Source organism: Mesoplodon mirus (genome assembly GCF_964341445.2).
Source record: "Mesoplodon mirus genome assembly, chromosome: 9".
In the NCBI taxonomy this organism is placed as follows: Eukaryota; Metazoa; Chordata; class Mammalia; order Artiodactyla; family Ziphiidae; genus Mesoplodon; species Mesoplodon mirus.
Window position 1 is genome coordinate 100,652,107 of NC_138985.1, and position 23,013 is coordinate 100,675,119.

A 23,013-nucleotide genomic window follows, 5' to 3' on the forward strand; every position below is an offset into this window, starting at 1 on the left:
TGGGATTGCTGGGTTGTATGTCAACCAGTATTGTCTTTTAGTGGGCTGTGAAACCAATCCAAAAAAGTTCTTACAAGTAAATGACTTAAAATTTGTTGACTTCCATTTCTACTAGTGCCTGATACTATTAAGGTAAGCAATATATATGAGTTTACAAAGGATTTCTGAAATTTAGTGTTTGAATTAAATTATGTTGATAAAATTTGCTATAGACTAATGTAGTGTCTTCTAGGAAGCCTGGGTACTAGACAGTACTAGACAACATTGTAAAGTATCTTAAGCCTGGATACCTCCACAGGTATTGAAAGTTCCTGAAATCCTTCGGAAGGTGCTTAAGCATCAGTTTTATCAGTGGTTGACTGTGGTTTTCAATCACTGCTATCCTTTGGTTTTAATTATAAATTGCTGCTAACGTCAGCTTTGGGGTTTTGAATTAGTTTGTCATGGGTTGTTTAACCCTACATGTGTAGCCTAGACATCTTTGCATCAAAAATATTTTAGCCTAAGACTTTCTAATAACTAGACTAAGACAGGTCTGCAAACTATTTAAAATGATTAAAGATGACAATTTAGGTAATCCAAACAAACTTCATTTAACATTTCATGAAGAGGGCAGTCTCCATTTGCAGGGGTTCGGAGAACAGCAAAACAGGGTGGAAGGCAGGAAGTTTTTATGGGATAAAGAATAAGGAGCAAGGCAGTAAGTACAGAGACCAGAGTTTGCTTGGTATTTGGTGATTGGCTGACTGGATATACAGCGTTTTTGGTCAAGCAGAGCATTTATTGGGACATGAAAGTTATTAAGTTTTTGGTTTGCCTAGGTGGCACCCCCAGCAGGAGTGGCTTTGTCTTGGGCCTAGAATGGGCCTAGTACCACCTTTTGATCATCCTCTTGACCATCTACGTTATCTTCAGTTTGCTTCTTTATATCAGGGAGAAGATCTTCAACTAAGGTAAAAATTAAAAGATTCCTATGTTCTAGATTTAGAGTTGTTAGGAATATTTTTTTCTCCCCTCTGGGTACATAGTTTGATTTTTAGCTTGGGGGTGGGGGAGAGGAGAAAGCCTAAAAAGTTTCTGTCTCGCTCTGAATATCAGCTTCTAGTTCAGCCAACTTCTGACCATAAAGTTACTTAAAAAAAAAAAAATTCTTTCAAATACCTTATCAAGTTTCAGACTGGACAAACTAACTATTCCTGGCAGCACTGAACACCACCAAAATATACTACCCTCCCAAGATCTAGGGCCACTCCCAGAGATAGCCAAAAGAATGAAGTACTTGGACAATTCCTCAGAGCTGGCAACAGTTGGTAGGCTGCGAATGGGATACAACCCACATTTCTGTCTAACCATATTTTGGGGTCTGATTGTTGAGCTGCCTCCATACATAAGAACCAACAACCTGCATGTGCCAGCAGGCAGAAAGCCAAGCCAAGTTCTCAGGACACAAGAAGGCAATAGCTATCCCTGGGAGAGAAAGGATCAATAACCAATGAGTTCCCAAAATCAAATTCCCAAGGGTCTGAATTTGGAAAAGGAAGGACGTGAAATTTCTCTCTTGACCAGCAACTACAGGGTTCAGGAAGAGCTGACGTTGGTAGGAATTCTCACCTCTGGCTGTGGCTTCTGCCAGTTTCCCCCGAACCCCATTCTGCAGACCCCAGAGAGTGGAGTTTACAGTGAAGAGTGTAAGTTCTGGTATGTACAAGAATTTGACAAGGTTTTCCATGAGTTTTAATTTTAGTTTCCGCTTGGCTGTTTCAGGGAATAACTGATAGGAATTTATCAGAATGCTTCAGAGTCCCATCAACCCTGGGAGGGACCCACATGAGGGCCCTCCTTTGAGAGTAGATACGGAGGTATTCAAGTTCAGGGGAGGGGGATGGGTATTATTATCTTAGGTTTCTGGCCTTGGAGCTGCTGCAATTTGAAAACCAACTTGATGAATTTTTGGTTTTGGTCTTGTCTCTTCAGAATGGAAAGGCAATTCAGGTAAGAGGATTAGTAGAATGTGAGTACTTGGGTAAAGGAAAATAGAGGGGTTTTAGGAGTCACGTCGGTCTTATAGTCGTTTCGCTCTTTAATTTTTCATTAGCCTTTTGCGTTGAATCTTTCAATGAAGTTGTTTTGGAATTTTGAAGCCTTTTGGAATCTAATGCATACCAATTAAAATAGGTGTCCCATTCTGGTTGATTTGGAAACACTTTCAAGTGTGGTTCTTAAACAATATGTCTAATTGGAATGTTCCCCATGATAGCCATTGTAATGCTAGGTTGTCTTAGTGAGATTTGCCATTTTTGTAGATGTCTACAGCTTCCAGGACCACAATTATTAGACAAAATAAGCAGGTGTGCCGGAAGGTGGAGTGCTCAATTCTTTGAAACTCGAGGATCCCGATTCTTAGGTAAGCATTGGATGTTTGAGAACCAAATTAATACCTAAGAGAGGTGTACTGCTAGGTTGGGGATTTTGTGGTATTTTACAGTGTACCTTGTTGCACAGAATTTTTCTTGAGGTTGTCAGGTGGCCCAGTGTCAGTGTAACCCGTTGCATGACCAACTTAGCACAGGAGTCTTAGATTTAGGTGACGAGTACTTTAACATCTTTTAAGTGTTTGATCCATGCCCACCAATTTTGCAGCTTTGGCTTCAAGATTCCCATTAGCAATTGATCTATTTAATCCTTAAGTGAGAAGATTTCTTTATGAAAGTGGCAGTCACCCTAATGACTTTAATAGTATGACTTGTGCTACTTAGGTTTTGTTGTGCCATTAGTTCAAATAGTACTAATTTCTTGTTTTAGTTTTCCAAGTCTCCCCGTGCTGTATGCTGTGGACTTACCTTTATGCTCCCCTAAGTGCTGCCACCCATTGTAGGCTCCCATTATAGCTGTCCTGGAACTTTTCTGGGAAATATATATATACACATGTGTGTTAGTGTGTGTGAATACACTTTGGTTTTCCTCACATAAAGTTGGTTTGGATCAGAGCTGTGTGTGGGGGATCAGAGGCTCAAATCCAAAAGTGGCTTGCCCTCGGTTTTGATGAGAAAACAATGAATGCAAAGGGTTCAGTGGGTCGTTCGCCTGTGCATCTTGTCCCACAGGCCATAAGCAGTCAGCTTTGGATTCCATCTTCATCACCAGAGACTGTTAAAGATGATCAAAGAAGACAATTTAGGCAGTCCAAACAAACTGACACTTGATGAAGCAGGCACTCTCCATTTGCAAGGGCTCAAAGAACTGCAAAGGGGGGCTGAAGGCGGGAGGATGAAGAATAAGGAACAAAGAGGTGAGTAGAGAGCCCAAAGTTGGCTTGGTGTTTGGCCAACTGGATATACTGTATTTCTGGTCAAGCGGAGCATTTACAGGGACATGAAGGTTATTTAAATTTTGGTTTGCTGAGGCCACACCCAGGCAGGAGTGGCTCCATCTTGGGCCTACAACTTATTTCAACAAAACTATGGCCTGTTAGACAAATTCAACCTATGGCCTGCTTTTATACAGCCTGAGAGCTAATAATGTTGTTTACATTTCTAGAGGCTGGCGGGGGCTGTTGACAGAGACCATATGTAGCTCAAAGTCTGTAGTGTTTTCTCTGGCGCTTTATACAAAAGGTTTCCTGACTTTAAGCCATTTGTGCCTGTAGTTCAAATAGGAATGCTTTGCACCCCTATTGCAGCAGGGGTATAAACCTGTCATACACTTAGCTTGCTAGTCCAGGGACACTTCATCATGGTAGCAGCAAATTCTTTTTCTTTCCACTGCAAAATGGGAGTGGAAGGAGTTAGGGGAAGAAGTAGGTGAGTCAAGTCTTTGGGGATCCCAGTTTCAGAAGTCTCTACAATAAGCCTGAACAGCAATAAAAGACTAAATCAAAATGTAAAACCTGTGTGAACAGGTATGATATCATGCATGCAAGTGGTTGCTCAACAAAGGGCATATGATTACACGAGGTAGAAAAGCTTGATGTACTCTAATTTTTTTTTTTAATTGCATCCTGGGAATCAGACTCCCCCTATAAAATTAATGAAATTACAGTAGAAACAGAGACATTCTCTGGGGAAAAAATAATTTATTCCCAGCTTCTTTGGTTATTATATACAAAACTGCAATGAGTTTAAGCATATTATTTTATGAATAAGCAATTTCATTATAAAGTATGGAGGTCACAATTTACATATTCTAATTTTAATTGTGAATTTGATGACTTCTATTTGGTTTTTGGGGTTTTTTTTAAACATCTTTATCAGAGTATAATTGCTTTACAGTGTTGTGTTAATTTCTGCTGTGTAACAAAGTGAATCAGCTATACATATACGTATAATCCCATATCCCCTCCCTCTTGTGTCTCCCTCCCACCCTCCCTATCCCACCCCTCTAGGTGGTCACAAAGCACTGAGCTGATCTCCCTGTGCTATGCGGCTGCTTCCCACTAGCTATCTATCTTACATTTGGTAGTGTATATATGTCCATGCCACTCTCTCACTTCGTCCCAGCTTACCCTTCCCCCTCCCCATATCCTCAAGTCCAGTCTCTATGTCTGTGTCTTTATTCCTGTCCTGCCCCTAGGTTCTTCAGAACTTTCTTTTATTTTTACGTTCCATATATATGCATTAGCATACGGTATTTGTTTTCCTCTTTTGGCTTACTTCACACTGTATGACAGACTCTAGGTCCATCCACCTCACTACAAATCACTCAATTTTGTTTCCTTTTATGGCTGAGTAATATTCCATTGTATATATGTGCCACATCTTCTTTATCCATTCGTCTGTCAGTGGACACTTAGGTTGCTTCCATGTCCTGGCTGTTGTAAATAGTGCTGCAATGAACACTGTGGTACATGACTCTTTTTGAATTATGGTTTTCTCGGGGTATATGCCCAGAAGTGGGATTGCTGGGTCATATGGTAGTCCTATTTTTAGTCTTTTTAAAGGAACCTCCGTACTGTTCTCCATAGTGGCTGTATCAATTTACATTCCCACCAACAGTGCAAGAGGGTTCTTTAATTTCTTTCATCAGGGTCTTATAGTTTTCTGCCTACAGGTCTTTTGTCTCCTTAGGTAGGTTTATTCCTAGGTATTTTATTCTTTTAGTTGCAATGGCAAATGGGAGGGTCTCCTTAATTTCTCTTTCAGATATCTCATCATCTGTGTGTGTAGGAATGCAAGAGATTTCTGTGCATTGATTTTGTATCCTGCTACTTTACCAAATTCATTGATTAGCTCTAGTAGTTTTCTGGTAGCATCTTTAGGATTCCCTGTGTATAGTATCATGTCATCTGCAAACAGTGACAGTTTTACTTCTTCTTTTCCGATTTGGATTCCTTTTATTTCTTTTTCTTCTCTGATTGCTAAAACTTCCAAAACTGTTGAATAATAGTGGTGAGGGTGGGCAACCTTGTCTTGGTCCTGATCTTAGTGGAAATGGTTTCAGTTTTTCACCATTGAGGACGATGTTGGCTGTGGGTTTGTCATATATGGCCTTTATTATGTTGAGGTAAGTTCTGTCTATGCCTACTTTCTGGAGCATTTTTATCATAAGTGGGTGTTGAATTTTGTCAAAAGCCTTTTCTGCATCTATTGAGATGATCATGTGGTTTTTCTCCTTCAATTTGTTAATATGGTGTATCACGTTGATTGATTTGCGTATATTGAAGAATCCTTGCATTCCTGGAATAAACCCCACTTGATCATGGTGTATGATCCTTTTAATGTGCTGTTGGATTCTGTTTGCTAGTATTTTGTTGAGGATTTTTGCATCTATGTTCATCAGTGATATTGGCCTGTAGTTTTCTTTCTTTGTGACATCCTCGTCTGGTTTTGGTATCAGGGTGATGGTGGCCTCGTAGAATGAGTTTGGGAATGTTCCTCCCTCTGCTGTATTTTGGAAGAGATTGAGAAGGATAGGTGTTAGCTCTTCTCTAAATGTTTGATAGAATTCACCTGTGAAGCCATCTGGTCCTGGGCTTTTGTTTGTTGGAAGATTTTTAATCACAGTTTCAATTTCAGTGCTTGTGATTGGTCTGTTAATATTTTCTATTTCTTCCTGGTTCAGTCTTGGAAGGTTGTGCTTTTCTAAGAATTTGTCCATTTCTTCCAGGTTGAATGACTTACATTTGTTTTGAAATGCTTAATGATACCACCTCAGATTCAAGTCTTAGATACAAAATTTCAGTCCAATTTTTGCTATAAACCTCAACAGACTTGATGCCAAGGAAGGAAAGCCACCTTCCCCCTACCCATCTCTCCTAGATATACATTAAAGTTGGCAAAGAGTATTTTATAAAAGTCCTCTATTGATCTCTTCCCTGAGACAATATATACAGCTAACCTACTGCATTCTCATGTCTTATTTTTCAAAAATACATAATATTTCTTAACTACCAAGTAGTGTACTGAAATTAAACCAGGTGTGTTTATTTTTTTATAAATTTTATTTATTTTTGGCTGTGTTGGGTCTTCATTGCTGTGCACGGGCTTTCTCTAGCTGCGGTGAGCGGGGGCTACTCTTCGTTGCAGTGCACAGGCTTCTCATTGCGGTGACTTCTCTTGTTATGGAGCACAGGATGTAGGTGCACAGGCTTCTGTAGTTGTGGTACAGGGGCTTAGTTGCTCCACAGCATGTGGGATCTTCCTGGACCAGGGCTTGAACCTATGTCCCCTGCATTGGCAGGCGGATTCTTACCACTGTTCCACCAGGGAAGTCCCAAGCCAGGTGTTTTTAAATGTGCCACAGCTCTTTGTGAAGATAAAAATATATTTTTCTTCTTTGGTAGACATAGGTTTGCAGGTCTTTATTTAATTCATTTAAGTTGCTGGAAAATGAGTAATTTATTAGATAATACATTTAATTTTTTTAAAAGTCTTCTCCATATTCAACTATCTGGCACTAAAAACTAGTAACAGAAGGTTCTTTAATAAGCTTATAAGGAATTAAGGGTCTAACATTTACCTTTGTGTACCTGAGAGTGCAATAGCACCTTTATAATTCAGTTATTCTAGTGCAATACAGACATCATTCAGGAAAAAACGTCACATTATAAATACTTCTTTCAAGAGTTTTTTGATTATTTACCGGGTTCATCAAACTAAAAGAGCTTTTTGGAGTCATTCTAAAGTGGAATTACTACTATTAAACTATTGACCAGGTTGGTTCATCCCAATTATTAGGGATGCTGTCTGTGCTGTTGAAAGTTAAATTGTTTGGCATGTTTTAAATATTTCTAGAAGTTTTACTGTATCAGTCACCAGATAGTTTCATATGTTAACTGCTCACAACACTGAGATACACACAGATACCTTTTAAGATTTGCCCAATGACATATAGCCATTGTGTGGCAGAGCCATCAAGGGCTACATGCCCATACGATTGTATTTATTGTATCCGCATGTTACAATGGTAGGGACTGATTAATGTCTTGTAAACATACATGCAAAATAATTTCACTACACTCCTAAAACCAAGTCCCAGTCAACAAAAGAGGGAATGGTCTTCGTAAGTGGATAGGGCTTGAATTGGAAATCCATAAAGCACGTGAGATGAGACAGGTTTCATTTTATATGTATTGTTACTACTTAAAAACAGCCACCATCACAGAAAATTAGCATAAGATTTAGCATCACTTACTTTTGCAATCTAATTTAAATTCCAGTCCGACAGTATGTAGTGTGTTCCTTTATACGAGTTACTCAACTTTCCTTTTGCCTTAGTTTTCTCATCTGTGTGAAGCATGTGATAATCCTTTAAAAGGAATCATTTGAATCACCTAATTCAATCCCTGGCTTCAGGTATTCAATGAATGGGTCACCTCTCCAAGTAAGGAATCTAAACAAAGCCCTAAATTTATAATTACATAGCAGGTTATCTATCTGTGATTAAAATGAGTATTACCTTAAAGATTAAAAGTTAGGGGGAAAACGGAAAAACACATTTTGGATCTAGGGCAAGCAAAAAATATTGAGACTGGTGTAACTCGGGGTTTTTTTTTAGTTTTGCTCCCCCCGCCCCCTTTACTCGAAAATACTTTCCAACTACTCACAGACATTAACAAGTGTCCCTGGTTCACTATAAATAGGATATGGGAGAGAAGGCAAGCCAGTTCAGCCAAAGGAGCACGATGACTTCACAGTCCCATTTAGATGCGCAGCTCAGATCAGACTACAGTTAACCCTTGAATAACATGGGTTTGAATTGTGCGGGTTCACGTTTACATGGATTTTTTTCCAATTGTAAATACTCTAGTGCTATACAATCCACGATCCGTGGTTGGTTGAATCCACAGATGCGAGTAACTGTGGAGACCAAAGGCTGCCTGTAAGTTATACTAGCATTTTTGACAGCCTGGAGGATTGGTGCTTCTAACCCCACTGCTGTTCAGTGGTCAACCGTGTACAGCTAACCCCAACTGTTCTCCCCCTTTTCCATGTGGGCGTGTGCACGCGCACACACACACACACCCCTGCATACCAGCAACAAGCTTTGCATTTAAGGCAGGGAAACAACAGAGCCACCAGCTGTACTTTGAGATGGAGCCAACCTTAAGGGGGCTAGGAGAGGCCATCTCTGATACAGCTTTGCCCTTGGGAGCATACCTTATACTTTTGGGATATCCTTTTTTATGCACTTTGTGTCTGTTAGTATTGGATGACAACTGGGGCAGCGCAGCATTTTTTGCCTCCAGTCTTACCACAGGCAGCTGATAAAATTGGGGGAAAGGTAGCTGGACCAACAGGAATGACCCTGTGCTCCTAAGGGCAATGCAAATAGCTGTTTCTGATCCTCTGGCCACAGTTAGCTCTGCAGCAATGCTTACAAACAGAAAAGTGGGGAGGGTAGAAAGCTGTGGTGTCAATAATATCATTCATCTTAGTCAACTTTTACAGGAAGGAGAGGTTTGAAGTGAATAATCGGTTTGCTGCTCAAAGTTATATGCAGGAACACTGGATACCCAGTTTTTCTACTGGAACCCGCTAAACAGATGTACCATTGTGTTAGCACAGACGTGGGCATCATCCTCTGCTTAAAAGAATTTCCATACTCCAAGCTTTTTTCCTTTGGTCAAAAGGTGTTAGTTGAGAATGCTTAAGAGAGGCCTGCATCACTTACCTGTAGGGCCCATCCTTTGGTCTCAACAGGGAGAGTAAATGCAGAAATGGCATACACAACACAGACAGATGAGAAAAGGCACAAGGCTCCCAGAAATGATGCACTCATGAGAACCTGCAAAGCACAAGGAATGACTAAATAGATTGTGCCCCAGTCACTTTTAAACTGACTGTTATGCTAAAGGGAAAATAAGAATTCACTTCACCAAATACGTAAACAAAGGGCTTTGCAGCTGTTCTGTGACTTGTGCATTCCTGACGTCCTAGGTCTATTATTTATTTGGGCCAAGCTACTGTAGGCAATTTTGTGCGACTCTTCCATGAGCTGCGAGTGACATTAACGTGCACTGGCCAAGTCAGACTTCTCCCTGCATTCACCCCTCAGGCTTCTCCAGAGCAACCCAGCACCTGGGGAAGATGGGAGAGCTGCCTGTTTTCCTACCCCCCCTCCCATACCAATTCAGCTTGTTTAACTTGTAACCCTCTCCTTTCCTGCAGCACCCCCTCTGCCAAAAGTCTACTTTCCCTCTTCAGTTCTGACAAGATCAACCAGGAGGAAGTCTTTTGGGAATAGATGTAATTTCCTGGGCTCTGAAATGATAACATGTCTTGTCTGTGTTCATGATGCTTCCTCGGTCACAACCAATCAAAACTTACCGTGGAAAAAATGGACACCATTCTCATCCTGATACTGGTTAGTTTACACCAGGGGTCCCCAACCCCCGGGCCACAGACCAGTACCAGTCTGCAGCCTGTTAGGAACCAGGCCGCACGGCAGGAGGTGAGCGATGGGCAAGCGAGCGAAGCTTCCCCTGCCGCTCCCCATCGCTCGCATTACCGCCTGAGGCGTCTCCCCCACCCACACCCCCATCCGTGGAAAATTGTCTTCCACAAAACCAGTCCCTGGTGCCCAAAAAGGTGGAGACCACGGGTTTAGACACTCCATCTCACACATCAGTTTCCCTAGGACTTTGCCCAAAGTTAGCAAAAAGCCAAGCACGTGGTAGTTGTCAACTCACCTCACAAGGATGGTTAAGTGAAATGATGAAGGAACAACGAGGCTCTCTAGAGTCACAGAACATTGCAGTTTGGAGACCCAGACGCTCGTCTAGTCTTTGGTCTAGTCCAACCTCTTCACAGATAATCCTAGAGTAAGGAAGGGCCAAGTGACTACTTGTCCAAAGTCACAGATCCCTACTGCCATCACCACCACTAAGGTTCCCCTAAGATACACAGTTTGAGAGCCCATCCTGTGTATAAGGCCTACTTGACCTTTTTTTTGGTTTTTTTGTCTGTGCCGCACGGCATGTGGGCTCTTAGTTCCCCAACCAGGGATCGAACCCACACCCCCTGCATTGGATGCGCAGTCTCAACCACTGGACCACCAGGGAAGTCCGCCTACTTGCCTTCTAAAACAGTAAATCATTCCACTTGTCAGGCAAACAGAACCCATGATATTAACCACATTCACTATTTTGTAGTTGACCTAGCAAGTGAGTTATTATTTTCTGATTTTATCTCCCCAAATAAAATGTGTTCCAATTTTTGGCAAACAGGAGTTTTGGGAAACCAGGATGATAAAAGGGAAAAGGGGTAGAAACCAAAGGAGACCAGGCAGTCTGAACCATGACCAAATGATGCCACAGTTAGGCATGTGTCTAGGTTCTGCCACTTCTGTTTTGACACCAAACTTCTCACCACCACCAGGCTGAATTCTAAACTAGCTCTACTTCATGTTCTTTGCACCAGATTCAAAGTCTGAAATGGTGCGAGAGCCTGATGGTTAAGTTTAGGTCATAAAACTTTGTGCTCTACCAACTAGGATCAGGGAGAGCAATTCCCTCATTTCTTTGGCTTCCCTACAGGGGTTTAGGGCTCTGCTTCCTAGCAGGACTCTAGCAACCAAGTCAGTGTTACTGGATATTCTTTCAATAAACTCCTTTCTGGGATGTCCCTGGCGGTCCAGTGGTTAAGACTCCGCACTTCCACTGCACGGGGCACAGGTTCAGTGCCTCGTGAGGGAACTAAGATCCTGTATGCTGCACAGCATGGCCAAAAATAAAATTAATTAAAAAAATAAAAAATAAATTCCTTTCTGCCTAAGTTAACCAAAGTCAATTTCTACTGTTTGTAAGCAAGAACTCTGAGTGATACCTAATTATAAAAATCATCCGGCCAAAGAGGAAATGCAGATGGCTAACAGGCACATCTGCATGTTAGCAGGTGCTCAACATCGCTAATCAGGGAAATGCAAATCAAAACTACAATGAGATATCACCTCACACCTGTCAGAATAACTATAATCAAAAAGAACACAAATAACATGGCGGGGATGTGGAGAAAAGGGAACCTTTGTGCACTGTTGGTGAGAATGTGGCCACTGTGGAAAACAGTATGGATATTTATCAGAAAACTAAAAACAACTACCATATGACCCAGCAATTCCATTCCTGGGTATATATCCAAATAAACCAAAAACACTAAAAATCATCTGGGAATTTTGTTAAAATGCATATTTTCAGGCACCACTCCAGATTCACTGTATCAAAAAACAGAGATCTATAAATCTCTACTTCTAAAAATCAGCCCAGACCAGGGACAAAGAGGGATATTACACAATGATAAAAGGTTCAGTCCAACAAGAAAACACTCCTAAAGGTTTATACACCAAAGAGCTTCAAATTACATTCTTTCAGAAAAAACTGAAAGGAGAAACAAATCTACATATAGTTGGAGACTTCAATACCCCTCTCTCAATTGACAAACTACTAGACAAAATCAGCAGTATATAGAACTTTATGACACCATCAACCAACAGGATCTCATTGACATTTATAGAACACCCACCCAACAAACAGCAGAATACACATTCTTTTCTGCCCATGGAACATTCACCAAGATAGACCTCGTGCTGGGCCATAACATTAACCTCAAAGGATTTAATAGAATTGAAATAATAGAATGTGTTCTCTGACTCAAATGCTATCAAAGCTAGAAATAAAGATGACAGCAAAATCTCCAAACACTTCTAAACAATCCACAGGTCAAAGAAGTCTCAAGAAAAATAAATAACATTGAATGGAATGAAAATACAGCATATTAACTTTGTTGGACACAGATAAATAGGAACAAAAATAAAATACTTAGGAATAAACTTAAGAAATGTATTACATATATGAAGATATTTTTCATGTCCTTACTAAGGGACATGAAAAATTGAATAAATTTGTTTAGTTCTTAGAAAAATGCAGTATTGTTTTAAAAAATGGTTCTCAAAGTAATCTGTAGTAACTCTAATGGATTCTCAATCAAAATCCCAGTAGTATTTTTGAGTCAATCTCGGGGGGGAAAAACTGATTCTAAAGTTAATTTGAAAGCATTAACATGTCTAAAAAAATCAAGACACTTCTGAAAACGTGCGGGTGAGGGAATCTGGGGAAGTTATTCAGCTAAGAGGCACTAAACAAAGTTCCAATCATCAGCGATATGATATCAGTACCAAAATAGATCAGTAAAACAATGAGTCACAAAATAGATCCAAGAATTTATGGAAATTTGGTTATTATAATAGGGGCATGTTAAATCAACCGAGAGGAGCCAGACAAAAGGATGATTAATGGCCTGGGAACAACCGGCTAAGCACTGTTTTGTTGCTTTGTTTGCTTGTTTTGTTTTGTTTTTGTTTTTATTGAGCTCTAGGGGATGGGTTGGGAAATACATCTGCAAGTTATGCCCTACTAGGGAAATGTCCATTCTCATTTTCCTGGGAGAGGTTTCAGAGCTTTTTCTTTTTCTTGGAGCTGCTGCTCTTGCTGGCAGCAGCCTCTTCAGGTCCACTGCTGAGTGGCGCCTCCTTGGAAGAGAATTGGGGACCTTCTTGTTTCCTGACTCTTGAGGGTCACTAACTGGTTCCTCTTTGGGGAAAGATTTCTTCCTCTTGGTGAGACTTCCACTGCCAGCTGTTTCCTCAAGATCACTACCAACCAGCTCCTCCTTGGAAAAAGATTTCTTTTTTGGGGGGTTTGGAGAAGGACACAGATTGGTCTTCATTCCATTCTCCTGAGGAGCCTCCTGGGGCTTTTGCTTTTGCTTCTTTTTGGCTCTTTCGCTTGTCCCCTCACATTCCTCCAGGGTCCTACTGCTGTTTTCTGAAGGTGCCAGAGCAATCGCAGCCAGCCTTTTCTTTTCCTTCTGCAAGTGTTTCTTCTGTTTCTCCAGCTTCCTAGTAATCTCAGCAGCCTCTTCCTCTGCCTGGCCAAAGAAAAGTGCTGAAAAGGCTTGAAGACCTCTGGTTCCCCAGTTCTCTCTCTTGGCTTTATTGAATCAGGCTCATTAAATCAGTTTGTTTTGTTGCTTTTTAAAGCTGGACCTTTACCTCAGGTCTTAAGCATAAGTAAATTGTGAATAAATCAAAGAATTTAATGTTTTAGATGAAACATTGAAAGCCTTTGAACTTTCAGTGTTTAAGAAACATTTTTAGAAATATGGATTAATGAAGGCCACTAAGCATGACCCAAAACACTAACTCCTTAAGTGAAAATAATTGGTAAGTTGACTACAAAAAATTTTATATTTTGAATGCCAAAAACTTTGATAGTAACATCATAAGGCAAACCATGAACAATGAAAAAATATCTGTAGTATAATAATAAATAGCTAATGGCCTGAAGAAATTTTAGCAAATCCCATAAATAAGCAGTTTACCAAAAAAATACAAATGGATAATGAACAGATGAAAGATGCACAGCCTTACTAATAAAAGTACAAATTAAGGATGAGATATGATTTATTGTCCACCATATCAAAAAAGGTTTAAAAAGGGCTTTTTAGAGATGATGGAAAGAAATAGGGATGCTTGTTTAAGAGTGTGTTAATATATCAAGGAGTATATAAACTTTTTAAAAAGATCCATTGTAATTTAAAATATGTACACCCTTTGACCTCAAAATTATTCAGTAGGCTTTTTCTACATAAGAATGCTTTTCCTGGGCTTCCCTGGTGGCGCAATGGTTAGGAATCCGCCTGCCATGCAGGGGACACAGATTCAAGCCCTGGTCTGGGAAGATCCCACATGCCGCGGAGCAACTAGGCCCGTGCGCCACAACTGCTGAGCCTGTGCTCTAGAGCCCACGAGCCACAACTACTGAAGCATGCGCTCCTAGAGCCCATGCTCCGCAATGAGAGAAGCCACCGCAATGAGAAGCCCGTGCACCGCAACGAAGAGTAGCCCCCACTCGCTGCAACTAGAGAAAGCCCGCGCGCAGCAACAAAGACCCAATGCAGCCAAAAATAAAATAAATACAATAAATAAATTTATAAAATAAGAAAAAAAGAATGCTTTTCCTTAGACATACTCTGTGGTCATTCGCACATGACTCTGCCCTATTGTAGAGGCCCTCCCTAACCACCTGATATAGCAGACTGCTCCCATCACCATCTCCTTCCCCTGTTTTATATGTGTTTATATCAGTAATCATATTGAACATGTTAGCAAACAGTTTGTCCCTTGTCTATTCTCCACTAGAATGTCACTTCAAAGAATCTGGGGCCTGGGTTTTCACAGTATCCGGAACATAAGAGAGCTCAATGACTAACATAGTTGCACAGTTACAAAGTTGTGCATAATGTTCAGTTCCCCGTTGTTTGTAAAAGCAGAAAGAAATAACATTAGAAACAACTTCATCAGCAAGGTAATGGCTATCTAATTATACACATCCCTACAATGGAAATCTATGCACCTACATAAGAGAATGAGGTTGATCTCCACATACTAACATAAAATGATTATTAATGACAAAAGGCAGTTGCAATATGTAGATATATATGTAGGTATGTGTGGATAGACGGATGGATGGACAGGTTTGTGTATGTGTATGTTTGAACATGGGCCTATCCACACGTGTACTCACACACACGTGGATACATAGTGTAAAGAGGAGTCTGACTCTACTTGATGACTGTGGACAGCCTTTAAGCCTCACCCTTCCCTCTTCCCCTTGTACCCCTGTTTCTGAACAAACTGGTAAGAAAGCCTGGATGCTTCATCCTTTGGTACTGGCAGGAGATTCAAACCACACAAGCCCCTGCCCTAGCATGGAAACGCTCAAATCTGGCCTCAAGAAAAACCCCAGCCAATCTCCTTGCCTGCTCTCTCAGGCCATTTTGGATCTGCCTGAGAGGGCTACCCTGCTCTCCCAGAGATCTCAGCTATGTAGTTAAACAATAAACCTTTCATACCCTCTTGGTATGTGACATCAGTCTTGACATCTGACCCCCAGTTTTTTTGGGGGGGTGGGGAGGAGTGGAGGGAAGTTCCATCTGTCTCTGAAGGTGACCATAACAGGTAGATACATAGATAGATGTTGATATTTATTAATTAAGTCTATATATGTATTTGCAAGCCTCTAATATGTATGTAATAAGCTTATAGATAAACACATACAACTCTGGTATATTACTGATAATAACAGATATACCAAGAGAGACATAATATATATGCATAAAAAAGCATCTGGAAGAATATACCCCAAACCATTAAGACATACACTGGTGGTTATCCCTGGTGATAGAATTACAGAGAATTATTCCTTTCTCAGTTACACATTTCTGTGTTTGAAATTTTACTAGCAGGTAAGAGTACAAGATGGGGGCCTCATTGCTACAGCCCCATAATACATGTTGAGGATTTTGGTCTTTATTGTTGAGGAATGGCAAGGGCAAGATGATAAAGTTTAAGCACAAGAACAGTGTAAGATCTGCAGGGATGCGGTGAGGAAAATGAGTTGAAGGAGAGTAAGAGCATACAGAGACCAGGCAGGACGCTACCTTAGCCATCCAGGGAAAGGGGATGGTAGTTCAAACCAGAGTGACGCTGGTGGTGGAAAAGGGGATAAGGTTAAGGATTCAGCATCTATTATTAGGATGTTAAATCCACATGGTTTGGGGACTGGCTATGATGATGAGAGAGAAGGGAACAGCAAAGGACAGTTCCAGGTTGGGTAGTGATGCCATGCACTGATGGAAACTGTGAAGAGGAGTGGTTATGGGGAGAAATGTCATGATTTTTATACTGGATGTGGTGAATTTAAGCTGAGTTTGAGACATTCAAGCAGAAATGTTGAGGAGGTGAATGGATGTATGAATCGCAGCTCAGAAGAAAGGCCTAGACTAGAGATATAAAGGTGGGAGTCATGAGCATATAGTTGGTGATTTATATCATAAAAATGGGTGAAATCACCTAAGTGGAGAGTAAAAGATGAAAAGATGAGGATCTAATATTGAGCAAAAAGAATCCTCAGTGGGGGGGGCGCGGGGATGAATTGGGAGAACATACACTGATTTGTATAAATTAGGTAAATAATAAGAACCTCTGTATAAAAAAATAAAGAATCCTCAATAATAAAGAAAGAGTAGAGGAAGGTGTACCACAGAGAGGTTGAGAAAGAGCAGTGGAAGATGCAGGAGGAAGACCACAAAATGCAAGGTGACGATGCCGTAGGAAGGGGTCAGAGCACGAGGGTGGGACCATCAGAACTGTATGTGAAGGAGAGGTCCCGCAAAATGGAGGGTTGAAACGGCATTTGGATTTAGAGACGTGGCGCTCACAGAGACCTTATCAAGCATTTTGTTGGAGTCAGGAAGGTTGCAGCCAGTTGGAGCGGGTGGACGAGTGAGTGGGGGGAAGGAAATGAGGACAGTGCGGAGGAAGAACTCTTTTAAGTAGTTGGACAGGAAAGAAGAGGAAAGAGTGAGTCAGTGGAGTTCACATTACAGTTTGTAAGCTATGGAATCTTAACATTAAAATGCTGACCAGAAGGATTCAACACGAGGGAGAGACTGAAATCACAGGACAGATCAATGATAAACCTGAAAAACTCAGAGACTCAAATGAAAACCCATCAGAATGAGTTCAGTAAGCTGGCGGTTTGAAAATCAATAGACAAAAAACTTAATAGCCTCTCTAAATACAAATAGCTAGTTAGAATGTTAGACTAGAAGTTATAATGAAAGAAAATCATCTATTTGCAATAACAATGAAAAGCCTTAAAATGCCTAAGAATAAACTTAACAAGATGTGCAGGATCTATTTGAAGAAAACAAAATCCCAGCAAGGAACACAGAAGAAACATTGAACAAATGGAGAGAAGAACCTTGTTCTTACATGGGACGACAACACTAAGAAAAAAAGTCAATTTTTCCTAAATTAACTGATACATTTAATGACTTAATTAAAAATCTTAATAGGATTTGGGCAGACAAGGGAGGCACATTGCAAATGATTCTAAATCTTATCTGAGAAAGAATAGCAACGAGGTGGAGCTTACACAACCAGTTTTGAAAATGTACTATAAACCCCATCTGACTAATGAAAAGAATATGACAATGACAAAACCACACAGATCAATGGACTAAAATAGCAAGGCCAGAAATAGACCAAGTGACTGTGGGAATATAAGCAGACATTTCTAATCCATGAGTAAAAATATAGGTAAATAAATGAAATAAATAGTTAAATAAATAAATAGTGTAGGGACAACTGGCCTGCCATATAGGAAATCATAAGGCTGTTTCCTGCATTAGACCTCACACTTCGATACTATGATGGCCTGAAAGAGGGCACATCAGGGATTTCTGGGTCAGAATTTGGGATGCATTTCACTTTGAGAAGATTGATTAAGTTGTACACTTATGATATGGCCACTTTTATATGTATGTCATATTTCAATAAAAAGTTTGCACACCTTTTCCCCCAAAAAAGACAAGGCCAGAGAAGGACTGGAAGAAAAGATATGTGTACTCGCAGAATTCTAATCATGAATATTGATACATTTGAGTGTCTATGAACCTTAAGTTTCTGTACAGAGAAAGAGGACCATAAACAAAAAGAAAGACAAACAAAAAGTTGGGAGGAACATTTGCAGTATGTCAGGAAAATGATTAAAATCCTTTATATATATGAAGGACTCTTACAAATGAATGTGTTAAAGACAAAATTGAAAAATGGATAAGGACCTGAGTGAACAAGCTAAAAAAGATAGATAGCCAATTAAAATATGAAAAGAACATTCAGTTTCATTCCTAATCAAAGAAACGTGAATTACAATATCAAAGAGCTATCATTTATTGCCAGTAATATTGGCAAAGATGAAAAAGACAAAACTAGTTGGCCAGTATGTGAAGCAGCAAGGCCTGACATGCTGGTGCAACCTTCCCAAAGAGAATTTTAGCACAATGTATCAAAATGGAAAATAAGCAGACCCCCTGACCTACCAATCCAATTTCTAGGAATTATCCTAAAGAGATAATTGCATAGTTGGATAAAAATGTAAGCACAAGGATGCTTATAACTGTTGTTTATAATAGACAAATATCAAATAGTCTAGACATTTAACAATACAGAACTGACAAAGTTCTTGAAAGTAATTTTTGGAGTATACATATGACATTTTTCAGCATGAAAAAGGGCTTGACTTTTATTTTTATCAACATGAAAAATGTCTGTAACATATTGTTGCATGCCAAAAGCAGGCTATAAGAAGTCCATGAAGGTTTGGGTTCAAGATGAACCCACCTCCTCTCACGGACACACTGAATCTACAGCTACATACAAAATAATATCCTCTGAAAGAAACCCCAAAACTAGCTGAGTGACTCCACATCAAAATGGGTGGAAGAGGCCGAGACAATCTTACCATGAACCTGCCCCCAGTTCAGTGACACACAAAAAGAGGGGAACTCACAACCTTCAGCTTCTCCATGAGGAGTGACGGGTTCAAACCCCACATCTGGCCCCACAACTTTTAAGACCTGCACCTGAGAGATGAACCCGCAAAACATCTAGTTTTGAAAGCCAAGAGGGCTTGCATCCACTACAAGACAAGGCTATAGCAAACTGAGCATTGTCCTTAGAGGGCTCCCAGGGACTCACCTGGCTACCCACCTGGGGACCCGTGCAGAGTCAGCCCACTGAAACACATCCAGTCTTTCTGTGAAAGAGGCTTACTTGCTTATTTTAAACCATCACCTTGTGGGGCAGGCATCTACTTTAACATACATCCGGGAGCCTACTGAAATACCCTGCAAAGATGAGGGCTGGCAGGTGCCATCTTTGTGCTGTCCCTCTGCCTTGCTCCAAATCTCTGGTATCTCCCAAAAAGGAGTTTGTGTACATGTATGGTGTCCCAATTTTTGTGGCTTCTGCCCAGGGAACACCCCTTGATCGCCTGGCTCTGGTGGCCAGCAAGGTTTATGTTTATGGGTCCCACAAGACAGTAACAGAGAAAGAGTTCTGAAATACCTACACCCCAGGGCACAGAAGCAGAGAGCCAGCAGACTGAAACACCTCCTTTCTGGGAAAGAGGCCTGTAAGCTTATCTTCATAGCTGCAACCTGGGTGGCAGGCTTCTAACTAAACACACATCTAGGCACCAACTATAATCCTCTCCAGAGACCAGAAGACTGCCTGGTACCATCTTCCTGCTCTCCCTCTGCCCACTCCAAAAGTAGTAAAAATAACTATAACTACAATAATGTGTTAATGGATACGCAGGATAAAAATATGTAAATTGTGATATCAAAAACAAAGTGTGGGTGGGGAGTAAAGATGTAGAGCTTTAGAAAGCATTTGAACTGGAGCTGCTATCAAATCAACAGTTGTATCTCTAAAATGTCTTATGTAAGTCTCATGGTAGCCACAAAGCAAAAACCTAGAGTAGATACACAAAAGAGAAAAAGAAAGGAATCCAAGCTTAGCATGACAGAAAATTGTCAAATCACAAAGGGAGGGTAAGACAAAAAGAAATGAACCAAGGAACAAAGACAGAAAACAGAGAAATGGCAATAAGTATATATCTGTCAATACTTACTTTAAATGTAAAAGGACTAAATTCTCCAATCAAAAGACAGAGTGACAATGGATTTTTCAAAAAATAACAAGACCCATCTATACGTTGCCTACAAGAGATTCACTTCAGATGCAAGGACGCACACAGACTGAAACTGAAAGGATGAAAAAAGATACTCCATGCAAATGGAAACCAAAAAGAAAGCTAGGGTACCTGTACTTTTATCAGACAAAATAGACTTTAAGTGACAAAGAAGGTCATTACATAATAATAAAAGGGTCAATCCAACAAGAATATATAACATTTGTAAATACTTATGCACCCCATACAGGAGCACCTAAATATACAAAGCAAATATTAACAGATCTCAAGGGAGAAATAGATGTCAATACAGTAATAGTAGAGGACTTTAATACCCCACATTCACCAATGAATGAATGAATAATATCCAAAATATAAAAAAACTCATACAACTCAATAACAAGAAAACAATTCAATGTAAAAATGGGCGGAGGACATGAAGAGACAATTTCCCAAAGGTGACATACAGATGGCCAACAGGTATGTGAAAATCTACTCAACATTACTAATCATCAGGGAAATGAAAATTAAAACCACAGTGAGATATCACCTCACACCTGTTAGAATAGCTATTATCAAAAAGGCAAGTGATCACAAGAGTTGGTAAGGATGTGGAGAAAAGGGAACACTTTTGAACTTTAAGACCCCACATTCACCAATGGTGGGAATATAAATTGGTGCAGCCAATATGGAAAACAGTATGGCAGTTCCTCAAAAAATTAAAAATAGAACTACCATATGATCCAGCTATTCCAGTTCTGGGTAACTATCCAAAAGAACCAAAAATACTAACTTGAAGAGTTATCAGCACTCCCATGTTCATTGCAGCATTATTTGCCACAGCCAAAACATGGAAACAACCTAAGTGTCCATCAGTGGACGAATGGATAAAGTAAATGTGGTATGTATACATGCAGTGGAATATTATTTGGCCATAAAAAAGAAGGAAATCCTGGCACTTAGAACAGCATGGATGGACCTTAAGGGCATTATGCTCGGTGAAAGAAGCCAGATAGAGGAAGACAAATACTGTACTATCTCACTTATGCAGAACCTAAAACAAACAAACACTGTTACAGGTACAGAGAACAGATTGCTGGTTGCCAGCAGCAGGGGTGGGGGTGAAATGGGTGAAGGAGATCAAAAGGTACACATCTCCAGTTGTAAAATAAGTCCTGGGGACGTGTGGTACAGCATTGTGACTATAGTTAATACTGTATTATATACTTGAAAGTTGCTAAGAATAAATCTTAAAAGTTCTCATTACAAGAAAAGAAAAATGTGTATGTATGGTGATGGATGTTAGACTTATTGTGATCATTTTGTAATATATACATATATGGAATCACTATGCTGTACACATTAAATTAACATTATATGTCAGTTATATCTCAATTTAAAAAGTACATGGGGGGTCTTCCCTGGTGGCGCAGTGGTTGAGAGTCTGCCTGCCGAATGCAGGAGACACGGGTTTGTGCCCCGGTCCGGGAGGATACCACATGCCACGGAGCGGCTGGGCCCGTGAGCCATGGCCACTGGGCCTGCACGTCCGGGGCCTGTGCTCCGCAGTGGGAGAGGCCACAGCAGTGAGAGGCCTGCGTACCGCAAAAATAAAATAAATAAATAAATAAAAAGTATGTGGGGATGGGATCAAGATGGTGGAGGAGTAGGACATGGAGCTCACCTTCTTCCACAAAAACATTAAAAATTGATCTACAAGTAGAAGGATTAACACAGAACACCGGCAGAAGACCTCAGACTTCTTGCCCCAAAGGGCAAGGAAACCTCCATGTAACCAGGTAGGACAAAAGGAAAAAGAAAGGAATTGGGATGGGGCCTACACCCCAGGAAAGGAGCTGTGAAGAAGGAAAGGTTCCTACACCCTGGGAAGCCCCTCAGTGGCGGGGGAGATCAGCCTGGTTGGAGGGGGAGCTTCAGAGCCTTGGAGGAGAGCGCAGAAACTGGTTTGTGGAAGGCAAAACAGAAAGTAACTTGCACAGAAGGTCAGCACTGTCATCTTGCACTCCCCAGGCTGAGACACTCATCTGCTGCTGCAGGTGGGGGCTGGGTGCTGAAGCTCAGGCCTCAGAGTCCAGACCCAGGGGTAGGACTGGGGCTGGCTGTGCAGAGACAGCCTGAAGAGGCTGGACTGTGGCAACTGAGGGTGTACACAGAAGAAGCCTGGGCACACCAGAGAGGCAAGCTGCCATTATTGGGGGGTGCACAAGGAGAGGGGGCAGGATCACCATAAGAGGTTCTTTCGCTACAAGCATCCTCAGGCAACAGGACACTGCCAACAGGAGCAGGGCATAAGTCATTGCCACCACTACAAGACCCGTGAGCAGTTGCCAAGAACTGCCCTCCCATCCCAGGAGTGTGCCGACTGCAGCTACCCCTAGGAAACCCACAAGCAGACACCAAGCCCTGCCCCTGCTGTCCCAGAAGTGCACTGGCCGTAGCTGCCACAATGAGACATGTGAGCAGGTGCCAAGCACTGCCCTCCCATCCCGGGACTGTATGGACCACAGCCACCCCTAGGATATCCACGAGCAGGTACCAAGCCCTGCCCCTGCTGTCCCGGGAGTGCACTGGCCACAGCTGCCACTATGAGACCTTCAAGCAGGCGCCAAGTGCTGCCCCCACCATCCTAGGACCGCACAAGGGCCACCACACCTGCACACCCCATACCAAGTGGATAACGGCCAGTACACACTGATGAAAGAGGCAGCAAGCATCCAAACTAAAAGCAGCCCCTTGATTCTGGACAAGATGGCGGAGTAGAAGGACTTGAGCTCACCTCCTCTCCTGAAAGCACCAAAATCACCACTAACTACTGAACAACAATCAACAGAAAAGACTGGAACCCACCAACAAAAGATATTGTACATTCAAAGACAAAAAAAATTCACAACAAGACCATAGGAGGGGTGCTTTCATGACATAATCAAATCCCATACCCACTGGGTGGGCAACTCACAAGC

The 23,013-nt window shown here is 41.1% G+C and overlaps 1 protein-coding gene across 1 annotated transcript in view; it reads right to left on the reverse strand.

The window, feature by feature from the left end:
* SVOPL (SVOP like) overlaps positions 1 to 23,013 on the reverse strand; it is a gene marked incomplete at both ends in the record, with an annotated part of 62,482 nt that overhangs the window by 3,652 nt on the left and 35,817 nt on the right. The window contains 1 exon segment of the mRNA XM_082632249.1: positions 9,105 to 9,222. Coding sequence (XP_082488375.1) covers positions 9,105 to 9,222 — 118 coding nt within the window.